Below are 20,194 nucleotides of genomic sequence, written 5' to 3'. Positions count from 1 at the left end.
TAAATAATGGATTCTTTCCCTTTTTTTACTGTTTTTTAAATAGTTCTCTGATAGCCTCCAAAGTTGACTAATGTTAATTGTTTTGTTTAACAAAATATGATTTGTGTTCTGTTCATATATCCTTCAATGTATTGTCTCTCCTTCCTCTCATTTCTCTCTGTGTTCTTTAGGTATAGCCTGATTCTTTTGGCACTTAAGTATATTCTTTTTCAGAACTCTTGTTTCACATGTGGATAATGCAGTTTCATTTGGAGATTGTTATTCCACACATCAGGATATAACACTGTGAACACAAAATATTTGAATTAATAATGTTTCTTAGGGATTCTTTTCAAGACATTTGCTGACAAAGTCATAGTACAGAGTGAATAGAAAGACCTAAAATTGCTTCTGAGAATTACCACAGCTTTTCATTCACTATGACTCAAGATGAAAAGGATGGTTCAAAGTTGAGAATTTTCCTCGAGACCATGTACCTTTTACAATATTATCTTGCATTTGAGCCTTTTCAATCTAAACCAAGTTCCTGATTCTTTTACCTTTGTTTTCATCCTTATGTCCTAAGCTGATTGAAAAAAAAACAATGTCTTCAAAAACAAGAGTCCACAAAGTGACTGAAACATGAGTCACTCAATGTCCTGAGGAAATTAACATTTTTCCTGTGGTAAAAATTTATCCATCCTAATGTTGAGTTTTCAAGGGGCTTCCTGACCATGACCATAACTCTGCACAAAATAAAGTTATATTGAGATTAAAGCAACACCCTAAATAACAGAAGGTTTCCTAGAAAAAAAATTTTTTTAAATATTTTATCTAACAGTTCTACTGGTGAATACTCATTACCAAATTATTTGAAAAGGGGAAAAAAACTGGCAAAATAATTGTAAGTAGAGATGCTAGAGAATTAACATTAATTTCTTATCTGCAATGCACCAGGTATTGTCTAAGAGTTTAATGTATATTATCTTGCCTGGCATTTCATATGTCAATGTTAGGGCCAGGATTCACAGTTATGTTCTCTTGATTATGTAGTATATACTTTCCTCCCTAACATGTACATCTTAACATGCTTTTGGTAATGTAGAAAAATATAGATTTGATCTGTTTAGTGACACTGTGTTGGGAACAGAATCTCATATGAGTATTTGGTTTTGCACATAGGGTATCGGTACAGCAATTGGAGAACTGCCTCCATATTTCATGGCCAGGGCAGCTCGTCTTTCAGGTGCCGAACCAGATGATGAAGAATATCAGGAATTCGAAGAAATGCTGGAACACGCAGAGACTGCACAAGTAAGAACAGTAGGAAAAAAACAGAATACTTTAATTATCCTTAAAGAAGTTATGGTTAAGGTTAAATTGTTAATAGATACTTTGAAGAAGAAAACTGCCAGCGTAAAAATAAAAAAGACATGGTGTGGAATAGAATATTCAGAAAAGCTGAAATATAAAAGTGATTATAATCTTAATTTTAGAATAAAGAGATACAGAAAGTCCACAAGACAACTTGGACTAAGCCAAAACACCTGACCAGAAGCCAGGACAAGTTGTTGTTGCCAATGAAGTTAAGAAGTCGAAACATTTCTTTTTCCATTATGTTTTCTTAAGTATTACCAAGCAGACAACTAACTAAATAAGGGGGACAAGTAGGTGGGTCAGGATATGAGTCCAAAATAGTCAAACTTCTGACTAACAGAATGTTTTTGAGAATAACATCAAAATAGTTTACCATGTTTAAAGGAAATTATTTGAGAACTCCTAAGAACAATTACAAGGGTGCCTGGTCAGCTCAGTTGGTAGAACATGCAGCTCTTGATCTCAGGGTCATGAGTTCAAGCCCCACATTCAGAGTAGATATTACTTTTTTTAGAAATGGTTTTTGGGGAGCACCTGGGTGGCTCAGTGGGTTAAGCCTCTGCCTTCAGCTCAGGTCATGATCTCAGGGTCCTGGGATTGAGCCCCGCATTGGGCTCTCTGCTCAGTGGGGAGCCTGCTTCCCCCTCTATCTCTGCTTGCTGCTCTGCCTACTTGTGATCTCTATCTCTGTCCAATAAATAAATAAAATCTTAAAAAAAAAAAAAAAAGGTTTTTGGGCACCTGGCTGGCTCAGTCAGTAGAATGTGTGATTCTTGATCTCAGCATCATCAGTTTGAGCCCCACATTGGGCGTAGAGATTACTTTGAAATATATTTATATATTATACATATACATAATATATATACACACACACATATATATATTTTACTCAGTTTTTTTAAAAGATTTCATTTATTTATTTGACAGAGATCACAAGTAGGCAGAGAGGCAGGCAGAGAGAGAGGAAGGGAAGCAGGCTCCCCACTGAGCAGAGAGCCCGATTCGGGGGCTTGATCCCAGGACCCTGGGATCATGACCTGAGCTGAAGGCAGAGGCTTTAACCCACTGAGCCACCCAGGCGTCCCATATTACTTTTTTAAAAAAAGAAAGGATAATTATGATAAACTTACCTTTAACAGTGGGGGGTGGGGTTAAGGCTGAGGCATTTAAGCCTGAGTATAAACTATATATCAACCTATATCTTAAACTTTTTTTTTTTTTAAGATTTTATTTATTTGACAGAGAACACAAGTAGGCAGAGAGGCAGGCAGAGAGAGAGGAGGAAGCAGGCTCCCCGCTGAGCAGAGAGCCGGATTCGGAGCTTGATCCCAGGACCCTGGGATCATGACCTGAGCTGAAGGCAGAGGCTTTAACCCACTGAGCCACCCAGGCACCCTCAACCTCTATCTTAATGTTATAAAACCGGTGTTTTATTCTTTGCAGGAAAATTCCTAAGAATATTATCATCTGATTGAGTCTCCATCTTAGGAATGACAGTAGAAATCAACATAGACAAAAATAAGAAAGATATAAAAGAGAGATCCCTTCCCAGATGTGTTCATGAACCTATGAAATGAAATTGTTTGAAAAATTGTCTTACTGTTTTGTGTTTATAAGTATGTGTGCCCACATAAGCACACACATATTTTTATGAGGAACGAGTTCATAGTTTTCTTCTCAGTGGAATCAGAGACTCAAAAAACCATTACCCTGAGGGGAAAGAAAACATATGTATGTATTTTTTTTTTTTAAGATTTTATTTATTTGTTTGAGAGAGAGGGAGAGAGAGAGAGCACAGCAGGGGGAGCAGCAGAGGAAGAAGGAGAAGCAGGCTCCCCGCTGAGCAGGAAGCCTGACATGGGGCTCAGTCCCAGGACCCTGAGATCATGACGTGAGCCCAAGGCAGATGCTTAACCATGTAAGCCACTAAGGCGCCCCAGAAAACACATTTTAATGACAGATGGGCTTTTTATTTTTGTAATTTTTTAAAAGATTTTATTTATTTATTTGATAGAGAGGGAACACAAGCAGGAGGAGTGGGAGAGGGAGAAGCAGGCTTCCTGCTGAGCAAGGAGCATGACCGTGGTGCTCAGTCCTAGGACCCTTCAGCTCACGATCTGAGCTGAAGGCAGACGCTTAATAACTGAGCCACCCAGGCTCCCCAACAGATGGACTTTTTAAAAAGGCATTATTAGGTGGAAATCCACTAAGAACAGTTATGGTTTTTAATTGAAAACAAAATTTTCAAATATGAATATAGAATAGCCAAGTAACCAAATATAAAACAAATGAACCAAAGAGCTACGAGAATTTGTTCTGTGTGGAAAGAGACAAGTTGGCCTTGGTATTTGCTTTGCCTTATCTATCAACCAGATACTATGTCTCTTCTCCTCACGTCATAATATTTATATTAATGCTAATAATTGTTACTACTATAAACAACTTTTTAATTATTTTTAATGGTTTTTAAAACCCAGTATCTAATTTGAGCCTTGTGTTAATAACTAAAATAGTCTGGAAAGGTACTGTTCTTCTAATCTTACAGAAAACTTCAGATCTAGAAGTTGGTACCTCCCTAATTTTACACTTAGAAGTAGAGCTAGAACCAGAACTCAGAATGCCCATGTCATTAGTATATTCCAACTACTGAAACCATGTCCATCCATAGACTAAATGGCTGAGTATCTTCAATAGCAACAACTGATAGATCTGAAATTTAGGCAATAGTTAGTGTATGTCATATAACATTTCAAAAACTCATTTTTTCATCTATATAAAATCAAAAAGCTAAAGTAGAATAAGTCTAGGATGCTTGTAGTCTTAAATTTTTATGCTGTGGATTGGATGCCAAACGGGTCTAAGTATTGTTCTCTGTTAAGTCAACTAGTATACTGTCGCTGTTTTCCTTTTTCTTTTTCTTTTTTTTAACTTTTTGTTTTGGAATTAACATTTTTTCATGTGCATTCAGTCTCTTCTCTCCCTTCTACCAGCTCTGTGAGACACCTTTCTATATCACTTTCCACTTGGTAACACCTATAAAATATTACCAATTCTATTTTCTTTCTTGAGAGTCCTCACTCAGGAACTACCCTCTCCCCACACAATGCAATCAGGACTGCATTCTCTTGGATTCCCTCTGCACAGTTGCTTCTTTTTCCATTTGGATCTCTTCTTCTGTTTTTGTTTGTTCTTATTTTTTTTTTGTAATCTCTACCCCAACATGGGACTCAAACTCAGTGACTCTAAGACCAAGAGTTGCATACTCTACGGACTGAGCCAACCAGGCACCCCTTGTTTTTTTCTTTCTTGCCTTATTCCTTCATTTTGGTTGAGTACATTCTACCGTAGTTTCCTGATGGAAATTCTGAAAATTCTGTGCCCTTCATTCACACTTAATCAATTAACTAAATGTAGTATTCTAAGTTGAAAATCATTTTTTTAACTTAGAATTTGGAAGTCATTGCTCAGTCATCTTCAGACCTCTGGTGTTGATATTGATGGAGCTAATGCCATCCTGACTCCTCTTTGTAGGTATTCTTTTTTGGTTGTTTTATTTTCTTCTCTTGATATGTTACTCATTATCTGAGGTATGGGTCTTTAAATTTTGGGGGGAGGGTCTTTAAAATTTTATTCTACTAAATACTCAGAAGCTTGTCAATCTAGAGTCCATTAGTTTGGAGAAATGTTCTTGTATTTTTTCTGCGTCAATTTACCCTCTTTATTCTCTGTTTTTGCTTTCTGGAATTCTCATTATTTTGGTGTGGGGCCTCCAACACTTACTCTTTTGATTTTTTTTTTTTTAATCATTTTGCTCCTAATATTTATCATGTTCTACTTTGTATGCAATTTCCTCAATTTTATCTTCTAACTCTAATATTATACTGTGTTTCCACTCTCCTGTTTATTTTCAGAAAGTGATTTGTATTATATTTTCAAGAAATGGTTTATTTATTTATTTTAAGATTTACTTATTTTAGAGATGGAGAGAGTGTGTGCATGAGTGTGAGCACAGAGGGAAGGGGCAGAAGGAGAAGGAAAGAGAGAATCTCAAGTAGACTCCCTGCTGAACATGGAGTCTGACGCAGGCTCAGTCTCACAACACTGAGATCATGACCTGAGCCAAAATCAGGAGTCAGACACTAACCAGCTGAGCCACCCAGGCATACTAGTTTCTTACGTGTTTGAAGATACTTCATTTCTTCAGGTTTTTTGTTACTCCAGGCATGTTTTTTTCCTTTGTGCTGCTTCATATTGGAAGCTTTCCTCTAAGCTTAGTGATCCTCATTTTTCTGTTTATATGTAAGAATAAGGCACATAAAGGCTGAATGTAAGGTGTGTGTGTGGAGGCAAGTTGTAGGAGTGGCAGGTCATCTTATTTATTGGAACCTCCATATATATCAGTTTCTGTGGCTCTTTCATTTCGGATAGTTCATTTTCTCTAGATGGATCCTCCAATTTCTTACTTGGGGAATATTAACTTTGTTGCTTTGTAAAGCTAGGCTATAAAGTGGGGTTAGAGATGGTCATTTACCATATAGACTTATCATTTAACTCACTTAGTGTTCAGACTATGGATACCTGCATAAACATGTCCTGAGCCCAGAACCTTTGCTTTACTTTGTCTAGAGACTATACTTAATGTCTTTTACGGGGCTAAGGGAAGTTGTCTGTGCCAAGTAGGGGTGGGGCCTAGGGGTCTACTTCTTATATAGTCTCCTCAGGGAACCTGGATGGCTCCCATCAGTTAAGTGTCTGACTCTTGATTTTGGCTCAGGTCATGATCTCAGAGTCATGAGACTGAGCCACCTGTCAGGCTCCACACTCAGTGAGGAGTCTGCTTTTGTATCTTCTCCTTCCGCCCCTCCCCCGACTCGTGCTCTTTCTCTAAAATAAATAGATCTTTAAAAATAAACTACAGTCTCCTTGGTTTTGCCCTACCCCAGCCTCTTCTGCAGTTCAGCTGAAAGTCCTTTTTGGAGCTCTATAATGCAGATTGCTTTTCTCCTCTTCCATATCTTTCACTGTAGGTTCTCAGGTATAACCTTTTTTTCCATCTTCCCTTATCTTCATTAATGCTCATTCCATCAAAGTCAGAGTTCATGTTTCTATTTTTTATTTTGGGGGTTATTATGAAGATAGGAGGTGTTCCAGCTTATTGCTGAGTAAGAAACTACTCAATATTTACTGGTTTAAAACAAAAAAACATTTATAGTGCTCACATATATGAAATTTACTGAAAATGGCTTGACTATAAATTGAAGAATTTCTTTCAAGATGGCTTACTTACTTGACTGACAAATTGATTCTGGCTGTTGGCTTGGAGTTCAGTTGGACTGTTAGTTTGGGACCTCAAGTTACCCTTTATGGAGATTCTTCGGCTTCCTCATATCACGGCACCTGAGTTCCAAAAACATGCGTTCAGAACTAATTTAGGTGAAAGATGCAAGGTTTCTTACGATGTAACCTCAGAAATCCTAGTCACTTTGCCATATTTTCTTGGCCAAGTAAGTCACTAAAGCTAGCCCAAATTCAGAGAGACAAATTAGATCCTACCTGTCATTGAGAGGAATAAGCAACAATTTGCAGCCATCTCTAATCTACTACAGGAACGAAGGTCTTCCTTGGTTATCTTGAAGTGGGACTCTTCCTGTGATATCATTTTTAACAGAATAGAACACTGACAAGCCAAAATTTCTTTATAGGAGGGGAATGAGATGGTAAATGGTCTTGAATTTATATAATGTAAGAGATTGTTGAAAAGAATTTAGACATACTTCCTTGAAAGGGGAAAGTAATGAACTTGTCAAATATCCAAAAAGTTGTGTCTCCTATGTCAAGAGAATATAGTCATGCTGAGAAACTGTAGAGGTAAACTTTGTCTTAGAATTAGTGGGTAGAGGTTTCTGAGGCCCACAGTGGCTCAATATTAAGACAAAACAAAACCAGAATCCCAACTGCCTATTAATTTTAATTGTGTACAAATGGAACTGCTATTTCAAAAAGAATGAATACCTTATCTCTCTCTCTGCTGTCTTCCATAGATCCATGCATAGCACTTCCTGCATTGTGTATAATACTAACTGGATGACTCATTTCATTCTTTGCAAGTTTTTTATTCTAGGATTATAAATAATACATTCTCTAAACTTGTTACCATTTAAAAGCTCTATCTCTAAAAACTCAGATCTTCTAGAATTTGATGAAGTAAATTATGCTTCATCTCGTATGTATAATTTGAATTCTTGAAGACTTTGGAGTCTTGAAAATACTTAACCTTTCTCTACCATTAGGGCAGTAATCTTTTTTGTTCATCTGTTATGGCCCTGATTATTTTAGTTACTTTTTGACTATATCTTCTCTAATTCTGCTTTGTTTGTTTTGAGTCGTGGAAACCAGCCTGCACGCACTATTTCTGATGGTTATGAGGTTTGGCTGCTTTCATCCTATAAAGCCAATAATTACAATCACTGTTTTAGGATAAACTATGTATTTCTTATTCCCTAATTTTATATCTGCCTCTATTGAAAAATCAAGTAAGCAAAATGTGGGCATTCTGTTTCATGTCCTTTAATCAGAAATTACATTTTTTTTTTAAAGATTTTATTTATTTACTTGACAGAGAGCGAGAGATCACAAGTAAGCAGAGCAGCAGGCAGGGGGGTGGGGGAAGCAGGCTCCCCACCAAGCAGAGAGCCCAATCCAGGGCTCAGTCCCAGGACCCTGAGATTATGACCCGACCCGAAGGCAGAGGCTCAGCCCACTGAGCCATCCAGGCGCCCCAGAAATTACATATTCTTTACGAATATTTCATTTAAAATTTTTACCCAGAATTGCAGTTATATGTACATCAACCAGTTGTGCAGTCAGACTAGAAAAAGTGAAATAATTCATCCCTGACAACTACTGATTTTCTTTCTGAGATCAATAAAACTATGTATAAGGCCCTTAAATGAACTGCCACAGTATAGCTCCGAAGTAGGGATATTTTTCCTGATTTGGACAGGAAGTACATTCAAGAACACAGCCAGGGAATCTCAGAGCCATCACCCAACCCAGTTTTTCAACATCAAGATTAGTACTCTGCTTACTGTACTACAGCATAGCAACATTTTCCTCTAGGTTAATGCAATAAAAAGTGAAGAACCAATTTAAAATTTTTTTCTTTTTCCTGTAATGATTTGATTTTTCTTTCTTTATGGCCTTTCATTGTTTTGGTTTTTTACCAGTTTTCACCAGTTTTGTGCCTTATTACAGATTTTAGCTTATGTGGGTATATTTATCCCTGTAAACTTTAACCCCAGATTTAGACAAGGGGTTGTGTGAGGTTTATAACTTTTCTTTATTTATTTGTGGTTATAGGAGTGGGGGTAGAATAGTTGGGAGGGGACTATTGCCAGTTTTCCACATTATAAATTATCTGAGATAGTGCTAATATTTTAATTCATAATTTAAAGAAGAGTTTCTAACTGTGGCTTAGCAAAAATAAGTTTTTGTTTTTGTTTGTTCCTAATAACACTGTGGACTATTACTGTGTCCAATAAGCTCTATTATACCTCAGCTGTTTGATACACTTTTGTGACACATTCTTGTTTTTGTTTTTAAGGTTTTCATTAGGCAAATAAATTTATAACAATTTACAAGGGTTTTTTGGTCTTTTATTTGTAAATAGTGATCTTAAAAATATTTTTTATCTTTTCAGTAACAAATTTGTTTTAGGCTCTTTTCTTCTGTTATTTTTCCAAATTTGCATATTTTAAAATTACATAAGTTCTTAAAGTAATAGGGTTGAAACATTGCAGAAGTAGTAAAAGTAAAAAGTGAAAGCCCTGGGGCGCCTGGGTGGCTCAGTGGGTTAAGTAAGCCTCTCAGGGTCCTGGGATCAAGCCCCGCAGCTGGCTCTCTGCTTAGCAGGGAGCCTGCTTCCCTCCCACCTCTCTGCCTGCCTCTCTCTGTCTGCCTCTCTGCATACTTGTGATCTCTGTCTGTCAAATAAATAAATAAAATCTTTAAAAAGAAAAAAGTGAAAGCCCGCATACCTACTTCCCAGAGTGAAATAATAATCAACACATTCTCAACTGTTTTCTTTGGATATATAACTTTTAAAAAATAAAAACTAGAATCATACTATAAATATTAGTCTGAAGTTCCTTTTTCATATGTATGTCATAGACATTTGATGCTGATTTTTAAAATTGTGTTATTATGAAGTGACACAGGTCATTGTGGAAAATTTATGTGTGTGTTTAAAAATAATTCCTCTATCCTTCAGTTGTTTTTCTAAAGAGTGAATTGTATTTACTGCTTTGTGACTTGTTTTGAATATTAAAACATCCCATAAACGTTTTTCAGTGTCATCAAATACTTTCTACATCTTCAATTTTTATAACAACTTTCTTTCTGGTTACAAAGTATGTTCATTGTATAACATGTTGAAAATGCAGATAAGCAAAAAAAGAGAGAACAAACTTCATCTAACTAGTTTATTTACCTGTTTTTCATGTTTAGTATATTTCTGACTTATTAACATTTTTAAGGAGATTTCTTTTGTCATATGCTTCTGCTGTTTTTCCATATTGTTTATTGTGTGTGTTTTTATTATGCTTTTCTTGGATAAAAAGTTTACTTTTTCAAAAATTCTAGTATCTTAGACTTTGCCTTTTGAAGTAATGCCTAAAATTATCTTACTGAATGATTATGATTATATAGTGAATATTCAGCCATATTTCCTTTTAGTGTATTTATGGTTTGATTCTTTCATCTTTAAATATTTATTAAAATACTTTTAATATAGAACTCTAACTTTCTCACCTTTAAGTAACTAGCTATTTCTGTGTCATTCCAACATTTTCCCATGGTGTCAGTATGTTAGTTTTGTACACTTTATTGCTACAAATTAGATATTATATTTTTGTAAATAGTTATTGATATATAAATAGATACTATGTTTTTATTTATTTGGTAAACTGTAACTCTACTGACATCTTTTAGTTATATCTTAGTGATTGTAATTTAAAAAGTTTCTATAGTATTCAGTTTCACAGGGATCCAGAAGTTTATCTGACTTTGGTCCTGGAATTTCCTCACAGAGACAAGCATTTTGTAAAACCCCCAATTTGATAGGAGCACTAAAATATAGAAAAGTTGGATCAGCTGTAGCTAAAACAGGAAATTAAGTAAAATGAGTAATATGAGTGGGTATTTAAATGTTAAGATTGCCTGAGACTGAGGTAGAAAATGTGTTTTTTATTCATCTAGGTAAAGCCCTTTGATAGAATAAGTTTATCAGCAGGAAGAATGAAAAAAATACTTGGCTCTCATTTCTTTATCATGTGTTCTCCAACTGGGTTAAAGGGTGTATATGCTTTTCCTAGGAAATTGTTACTAGGTAGCAATTTTACAGCTAAGTATTTGCTTAAATTGTAGTTTTGAGTAATGGTTGGATTTTGTACCATAAATATTTTGAGAAGAAGAGATTATTAATACATTTATTTGAATTCAGATTCTTAATGGTACCTTATTTATTTTTGTGAGTACAGTATGAGATTAGGCAGTATTTTTCCACTAAATTGACTTCCTTTTGTTCTTGGCTTTCTATCATGTTTTCATTAGATGTCTGTGGGAGGTAGACATGAATAAATGTAGCTTCCTATGACCTTGAACTGTTCTAGCATAATTTATAAAATATAAGTCTAGATAGCTGTTTATGTGCTTGGTGGAGTATTTCATGCAAGGTTTTTTTTATGATTTTATTTAGAGAGAGAGAGAGAGTACATGTGCAAGCCAAGGGAGGGATGGAGGGAGAGGGAGAGAATCGCAAGCAGACTCTGCGCTGAGTGGGGAGGGAGCCCAGCGCAGGGCTCGGTCTCATGACCTGAGCCAAAATCAAGTGTCAGACACTTAACTGACTGACCCACCCAGGCACCCCTCATGCAAGGTTTAATTATTCTCTTTGTGATATTCTTTTTCTTCTTTGTTCCTGATTTCTGTTAATGATGTCACTGTCCTCATAATCACAGTCAAAACTGAGTCATCTGACTCCCTCCTTGTTTCCCATATCCAGTTGTTCTTCAAGGCCTTTTGACTCTACCTCCTTAATATCTTCATATCTGCCCTCTCTGGTTCAGGTCTTTACCACGTCTTCCCTGAACATTTCCAGTGACTTCCCAGTAGGTCTCCTCTTTACTAGTTTTGTCCCCCAACCTATTCCTGAACAAAATTACAAAAATAACTTTAAAAAAAAAAATACCATGTCATGAAACTTTGCTGCTCAAAAATCTTCCTAATCCCCAGAAACTGTTTCCTGCTGTAACTTTCTTGTGTCATTTTCTACCTTCATTTAAAATGAAGTCCATGTTTATGGGCTTTCTGGGATACCTGTCTAACTCAGTGGGGAAAGCATGTGACTCTTGATCTCGGGGTGGTGAGCTCAAGCCCCGTGTTGGGGATAGAGTTTTCTTTTAAAAAACAGAATAAAAAAATATCTTTTTTAAAATAAAATGATTCCTGGACTTTTCTCATCTCTCCCAGGAGTCTGTAAATTGCTTGAGAGGAGACCATAAAAATTATTTGCAACAACACCTACCTAGTCTTGCACATACTATTCATGTGGTAGATACTTTGAATAAATTAAGAAATATCAAGAGTGAAAATGTACATTACATGAAACACGTTCATTTAATAGTCTCACTCCACTGCAAAGTAAAATGTAAACTGCAGTGAACACAGATCATTTTACATAAGAAAGACTGAATTGTTCTGCATCTTTGAGTTTAATAGTCATCTGAGAACAAGACTTGAAGATAATATAAGAAACATCAGTAATTAAATGTCTAATAATTTTTAAATTCACAGTAAGTAAAAGAAAACTCATAAAATTCTGTATTTTAGAAACAAATGAAATTTCTTGTGGCAACTTGTTTTTTCTGTAGGCTGCATAGCCAAAGAAAAGAGGAAAATCAGAAACATTAGGACTAAAGAAGTTTAAAAAATAAAGTAACCTATTCACTTGATGTATCATAAAAGATTAGAGCGGCCAGTATTATTGAAGCAGTGGGAAATGGGAGCATGGGGGTGGTTGTGGTATTTTTGTGTTTAAAGCTTACACAATAGAGCAGGAATTTTGTACATATTTACTTGGAAGAATATGGTTTGAATAAGTTTGCTTTCCTAAACACCATCTGTCCAACTGACCTAGCTACTTAGATTCTTTTGCACAAAATATTAGGTTGCTGACCATGTGAAATTTACTGTTTCTTGTTACTCCTATAGGAAATTGAGAATTAAGGCAGAAGTAAGAAATTTAATTTTCTTAAAACTTCATCTGTTAAGAGAATGCAGTTCTTTTTTTCCTAAGATTTTATTTATTTATTTGGCAGAGAGAGAGAGAAATGAGAGAGAGGGAACACAAGCAGGGGGAGTGGGAGAGGGAGAAGCAGGCTTCCTGCTGAGCCCAATGTGGGGCTCTGTCCCAGGACCCCTGAATTATGACCTGAACCGAAGGCAAATGCTTAACAACTGAGCCATCCAGGCGCCCCAAGAGAATGCAGTTTTTTCCTCCATTGTTAAAGTGATCAGCTAGTTTTCCTGTTGAGTGTAAGTCACGAGTCTGTACATCATCTTAGGTTAAGTATTTCCTTAGAGGCATTTTTATAATTTCTGGATTTAATCCTGTTTTAAGGGAGCATGTTTTTAGCTTCTGTTTAGGACTATAAAATCTAAATTGATGAATATTTGCCACTTAATCTGATTTATTAAGGCTAAACCACCAAATTATGTTTAAATGCTAGTATCTTTTATCTTACTAGTCGGTATTAAATGTATTTAAGGCCCAAAAAACCTTTTTTTTTAGGTTAATAAGATCCTTTCCTGTTCAGAAATAATTTAAAAAAATTACATTATTTTTTTAGTGAAAGCACAGAACACAAAAAAGCTTGCCAGTCCTAATGGTAATTCTCATTCTTATGGCTGCTATGTTTCTCTCTATGCAGTAGACTAGATTACCCAGTGAACATCCCCCAAAGTGCAAGATGATAATTAAAGGTTCTTTGACATTCTTTTGGTAATGATAGAATATGTGTTTGAACATTTGAGTTTAGAGACTTTGGGAAAGCATTTAATAATGATTATTTATACACTCACCAGAGTGCTTTAACATTCCTTTGATGCTGTACTCTGTTAAGCACATTTTCCTATAAAGTGTTTGCAGTTGCCCGTACCATATCACTGCCTGCTGGTTTTTCCCCCTGTGAACTATCTGTTCTTTTACATACAGAGATTTATGAAAGAGTTCATGGTGTGGATGACCTGAAACCTAACAGGACTATTTTTGTATACTTTAGTGCCAGTTGAACTCACTGGGTGTCAGTTGTTGCTGGGACCTGTTTTTGACTCTGTCGAACCTTTACTGGCTGTGGTTTGTCTGGTCATCACATGACTTCTCTGAAAATTCCCCCTCCCCTTCATTTCCAGTAAACTGTTTGAGTAGGAGTGAGTCAGAGTGAAACCAGCTTCCCTGTAACCACAGGGCTTGTTAAAGAATTTGTCAACGTGGACTCTAGAGGGTTTGCATTAAGCTTTGCAGTAACTGCTATGGTTTGTGTTGCGTCAGGACTTCCACAGAAAAGCTTCCTGTCCTCAAGATCTTTTCCCTGTTTGCAAGTGGTTGAACTGATCAGCTTTACCATAATGAACAGGAGAGACACATGTTAAGCCCATTTCTTTATCGTTTAAAGGCATGTCAGAGCTACCAGGATTTACTGTAGTTTCTCTTTTCAGAATCAACCACACCCAGCAGCGTTTCGTTTTTGAAGACAGGCCTGCTAGATCTTCTTTCAGGCTGGCTCATGATTTTACCACAAAGTACCATCAAGATTAAGCAATTTTAAGTGGCCTCTTTTGAAGGATTCTGTTGCAGGATATTGCAAATGCTAGCACATTTAGCTTTGGTACACAAAGGTCACTTGTGTTGGACTTAATGAGAAAAGGTAGCACTTGAAATAGTTCTATAGTTGTAGTTTCTGAGCACACACACTTAGCATGTTTTACTGTGGAATTCTTAATGCCTCATTTTATTTGTTTTCTCAGGAAACTCTTACTTTATTTTGAACTCTTTTTCTCACCACCCCACTCCCAGACTTTTATTCCTTATTTGTTTTCTGAGGTCTTCTCTATTTCTTTAACCCATTTTAATAGTAGTATTAACTAACTAACTGAACAGGAGTTGCAGCTTGACACAAGCTGCGAGTGAATGGCCACTGGGAAACTTATCTACTCATTGTACATTCCTGAATCCATTTCTTTTTACATGTGTATTTCTGTATTTAACATCGTCATCTCAGCCAGACTTTTCTTTTAAAAATAAACTTAATGAATACATTTAAATCCAACCTCCTAAAAATCATTTTTATTCTGTTTACTTTTTTGGTATCAAAATAAATTTAGAGAAAACAAGTGGTAGAAAATTTTTGAGCTTGTTTGTCTTCCCAGGAAAGAATATAGAATAGTGGAAGTTTAAAATTGTTGTATTCTAACAATTCTCACTAACTCTCAGTGGTCAAATTAAAATAGAAAAAAAATTTTCTTTTGATGAAGGAGCACTTATAAGTGAATCTAGATTTTAAAATGAAAATAAGAGGTTAATGTAGCCTAGCCATTAGCGAAGCACAGTAAGTAATAAATGGTTAAGATTTTTTTTGTCAGTTTGCTTTGTATATTGGAGTGGAATATAGTTTTGTTTTATGTCTGCTTTGTTCTTTTCATTTGCACACCTGTTTACAGATATAGGGGAAAAATTAGCAGTGGCTAGGCATTAGGTTACCTTTGTTAAGCTAATTTAAAGATTTTTTTTCAGGTTATGTTTCAAACACCTTTTGTAAAATGCCTTCGGAAAGGCCCCTTTCATTGAAACGCGGATCAACAGACTATGTATGCTGTGGTTTTGCTCATGAGTTCGCAAATCAACATAAGAATACAAACCCACCTTCTGTTATACCTGCTGAGTGCACTCAGGGGTTTTGGCCCTGGATCAGAGTTTTTTTGTTGTTTTTTTTTTTTTTTTTTAAAGATTTTATTTATTTATTTCAGAGAGAGAGAGATCACAAGTAGGCAGAGAGGCAGGCAGAGAGAGAGAGAGAGGAGGAAGCAGGTTCTCCGCTGAGCAGAGAGCCCAATGTGGGACTCGATCCCAGGACCCTGAGATCATGACCTGAGCCGAAGGCAGAGGCTTAACCCACTGAGCCACCCAGGCGCCCCCCCTGGATCAGAGTTTAATGCAAAACACGAACAGTAGGATAACTATTATGCTCATTTCCTATTACAAAATTTGTTTTTTGTTTTTTTTTCCTAAAGATTTTATTTTTTTGAGAAAGAGAGAGAGAGAGTGTGTGTGTGTGCCCAAGCAAGCATATAGGCACAAGCACATGGGAGGGGCAGAGGGAGAAGCAGACTGCCCACCACGCGGGGACCCTGCCACAGGGCTCAATTCCAGGACCCTGGGATCATGACCTGACCTGAAAGCAGACGCTTAACTGACTGAGCCACCCATGAGCCCCACGAAAGATGTTTTTTTTTTCTAATTAGCCAAGGTGTTTGGTTTGTTATTTTCCTGTCTTGGAAGTGTAAAAACCTGACTGTCGTGCTTTTAAACTCAAGCACTAGGATACCAGAAAGAGGGCATAATAATTAATTCAGTCCTCCCCTCAAAAGTACACATGTATTCTAGACTTCTCTATCTCCTTCCCTCATATAGATCTGCATGAATTAATTGATCAAAACCTATAAAAATTTGTGTGTTTACTACTTCTTGAGGTAAGGACTTCAGTAAGTTCACAGCCTTTTATTAAAGCAGTGCTGCCATTTGTTGGTTTTAAATTTGCCTCTCTCACATCATAAAGGGTGCCACCCTCATTCTAGCATTAGAAGATTTTTTTTTTTAACACTTCCCCTTTCCTCTTTTCGTAACTCTGTAGATTTCATGTTGGTTCCCTTTTCAGCCTTTCTAGAGAAAGTAATCATTTACTTTTATATCTAAGAGCCCCTAAAAGTCTTTGATCCCTTTTTTTTTTTTTCATGGCTCATTATCTAATTCTTTTATATCTTTCCTAACATGAAGTTATCAGATCTGCACATGATTTTCTAAGGGCATTACTATACTCATGTTTTTTCAGATTTCTGCAACTATTGTCCTTTTGCCAATGCATTTTGCTGATGTTTTTAATAAACTGTTAACTTCAATAAACCATTTACTTGGGAGACTACTCCCAGTTCCCTTTTCTTTGTTCATAATATAAAACTCTTATAACCCATCATTTTATATTTAAATAATTTTTCCCTAAATGTGTTTTCTTACTTTGTTCTACACTGTTAATTTCTTCTTGCTCAAGTTCACATGATCTCTCAATTTATTGTCATGAATTTGGTATTTCTTACTTTAAAATTTTAATTTCATCTGTAAATTTGGAACTTAAACTCTTTGCTCCTTTTGCAGGACCATTTTTAAATTTGTTAAGCAAAATTGGTTCTATCTTAGGAAAGAATCCCATTATTTACATGTCTTACAATAAGAGAAGATCCCATTTATCTTTATTCTTTATTTTCAGTCTCTTAAGTTTCCTGTCCCTGATAATTTTGTAAATTCCATACTGGCTTTGTTTTCATAGCTTTGAGTGTTTAAGTGAAGTTCATCTCAATTACTTTTGCTTTTTTCCACCCACAACCTAATATTGTTGTCTTAACATATGTAGTAGGTTGTCGTGTGCTTTTTGTTTTCTCAGTTCCAGTTTGAACTTGGAAATAAACATTATTAATTACTTGTAACCAAAATAGAATCAGTTATAAAGTGCTGAAAATGAAGAGTGATTTTCCACCCCAGCATCAAACTAAGACTTGGTAAATACCCTTTCTGGTGAGACATGAGATAATCACATGAGGAGATATTAACTTCAGACTGGAAAAAGAGAGAAGAAAAGAAAAATGCATGACTTGTATAATGTGTCATTTCTAGTAAATCTTGCATACTCAAGACTTTTTCGCTGAGTGTCTAGAGCACTGTTGTTCTTCTTGGACTGCAGAGTCTGTTTTTATTTCAAATAGAGACTAGGCAGGCACTGATAAGAATGAATGCCTGCCTGCCCTTCCTAAGAAATACCAATACCAAATACCATATTAGGCTCCCTGCTCAGGGCAGAACCTGCTTCTCTCTCTCTCCCTCTGCCTGCGGCTCCCCCTGCTTGTGCAAGCTCTCTCCCCCTCTCTCTTTCTCTCTCCCCCCCTCGACAAATAACTTTTAAAAATTATTTTTAAAGAATTCATTTATTTGTCAGAGAGAATAATTCCTTTTTTTAAAAAAATTTATTTTATTTTTTAAAAGATTTTATTTATTTATCAGATAGAGATCACAAGTAGGCAGAGAGGCAGGCAGAGAGAGAGAGGGGGAAGCAGGCTCCCTGCTGAGCAGAGAGCCAATTCGGGGCTCGATCCCAGGACGCTGGGATCATGACGTGAGCCGAAGGCAGAGGCTTTAACCCACCGAGCCACCCAGGCACCCCAAAATTTTAATTTTTTAATAACTGAAGAATTACCTCTTATTTTCTGGATACAAGAATATGTTGATTAAGAACTAGCATTCAGAGGGCACCTGCATGGCTCAGTCATTAAGTGTCTGACTTCAACTCAGGTCATGGGCCAGGGGATTTAGCCTAGCATCAGGCTCCCTGCTGAGCAGGGAGCCTGCTTCTCCCTCTTCTACTCCTCCTGATTGTGTTCCCTCTTTTGCTATGTCTCTCCCTGTCAAATAAGTAAATAAAATCTTAAAAGAAAAAAAAAGCCACATAACTAGCATTCAGGAGGAGTAATCTTTTCTTTTTTTACGATTTTTTTTATTTATTTATTTTTAAAGATTTTATTTATTTGACACAGAGAGCGAGATCACAAGTAGGCAGAGGTAGACGGAGAGAGAGAGAGGGAAGTAGGCTCCCTCCTGAGCAGAGAGCCCGATGCAGGGCTTGACTTGAGCCGAAGGCAGAGGCTTAACCCATTGAGCCACCCAGGCGCCTGCTTCCCTTCTTCTCTCTCTCTCTGCCTCTCTGCCTAATTGTGATCTCTGTCTGTCAAATAAATAAAATCTTTAAAAAAAAAAAAAAGATTTTATTTTTAAGTAATCTCTACACCTAACATGGGGCTTTAACTCAAAAACACGAGATCCAGAGTTGTGTGTTCTACCAGCCGAGCCAACCAGGTGCCCCTAGGAGTAGTAATCTTACCCATTGCTACACTCTTGGATTTGTTAAACTAATTGGTGGCATTACAAGACAGATTTGATAAATTTTAATTCTTACTGCATTTCCTTCCTTCCCTTCTTCCTGCTTTACAGCCTCTTCCTTCCTTGATATTAACATGTTGCTTTTCTCTTTTTGTAATTCAAAACAAAACAAAAACTTCTTATCCCCGTAATTGTAAGGTTGCCCTAGAACTGAGCTCATCATAATGTCAACTAAGAATTCTGACAAGATACTTTATTTCTTTGGCTCTCAGGTTTTTTTTAATCTTTTGACAGTTACTGAGTAATTTAACTTCAGTCTATAATTTTTCCCATAAGCAGTTTTATCTCTTATTTATCATGGTAATAGATACTATTATCACCATTTTATAGACAAGCTGAAGAAACTGTGGTTCAGGAAACTTTAAAGACAGTATAATCAGTACTGTATCATTTTGAAGTCACATGAAGTCTGTAGAATTAGTGTTTGTATTGTTTCTCTAAGTACTTTTTTTCATCTTTTCTGTTTTTCTTGTTCTCCTTTGCATTGTATGTTTCCTGAGTCATTCATCATCTCTTTTTGCTTTTTCTACCAATTACTATCCCCCTCCTGTATACACACATTAAATTTTTACAATATGCAATCTAATAAAAGTGCCCTAGGTAATAGAAATATATGAATATGGGGGCACCTGACTGGCTCAGTGGGTTAAGGCCTCTGCCTTCAGCTCGGGTCATGATCTCAGGGTCCTGGGATCGAGCCCCGCATCGGGCTCTCTGCTTAGCGGGGAGCCTGTTTCCTCCTCTCTCTCTGCCTGCCTCTCTGCCTACTTGTGATCTTGTCTGTGTGTTAAATAAATTAAAAAAATTTAAAAAAATATGAATATGAACAGGAGCAAAAACTGAATTTTCTTCTTAAAGATTTCTAGGGTACCTCGTATTTTTTAGTACTTATTTACTTAGCTACTTGCCAAAATAAGTATTTCTTATTGTTTCAAAGAATACACAGATCTTTTTTGCTTGTGTTCAGTTTTCATTGATTTTGATGGATGTGAGATATATTTTATATATAATTTCTTCTTTTTTTTAAAGGGGAAAAGATGGTTTTTATTTTATGTTCTTCTAATTTATTTTTAATGTGCCAGAGAAAAGGGAACCATAGTCCCAGTTTTAGATAGTAATAAAAGCAAGCAATAATAATTCTAGCTAGATAATCCAATATTGCTTTTATAATCATTATCTTTAATTCTCTAAAAAATTAGTGTACTGGATGGAATATAAAGACAGGACAGCTGCTTGCTCATTATACGTTGGAGTATACAAATTTCTTATATATATCATTTGCAGTCTTGATTTTGGCCACATCTGTGAAACAGTTGTACCATTAGTCCTTTGTTTTATTTTTTCATTTTAACTACTGAATTTTTTTAAAAAAATTGAAATATAATTGACATATAAAGTTGTATTCATTTTGGGTATACAACCTAATGATTTACTATACATACATGTTGCAAAATGATTATCACAATAATAGTTAATACCTATCACCATACATAGTTACAGTTTTTTTTCTTATGATGAGAA

The 20,194-nt window shown here is 36.0% G+C and overlaps 1 protein-coding gene across 4 annotated transcripts in view; it reads left to right on the top strand.

Moving 5' to 3' along the window:
• LOC111151612 (vacuole membrane protein 1) overlaps positions 1-20,194 on the top strand; it is a 153,053-nt gene that overhangs the window by 61,644 nt on the left and 71,215 nt on the right. For all 4 annotated transcript variants that reach the window (XM_022509708.1, XM_022509711.1, XM_022509710.1 and 1 more), the window contains one exon: positions 1,162-1,293. In XM_022509708.1, the coding sequence (XP_022365416.1) occupies positions 1,162-1,293 (132 nt within the window). The remainder of the gene's footprint in view (positions 1-1,161; positions 1,294-20,194) is intronic.

The sequence above is a fragment of the Enhydra lutris genome, unplaced genomic scaffold, assembly GCF_002288905.1.
Source record: "Enhydra lutris kenyoni isolate GAN:26980312 unplaced genomic scaffold, ASM228890v2 scaffoldscaffold26, whole genome shotgun sequence".
In the NCBI taxonomy this organism is placed as follows: domain Eukaryota; kingdom Metazoa; phylum Chordata; class Mammalia; order Carnivora; family Mustelidae; genus Enhydra; species Enhydra lutris.
This window is presented reverse-complemented; position numbering and strand designations above follow the sequence as displayed.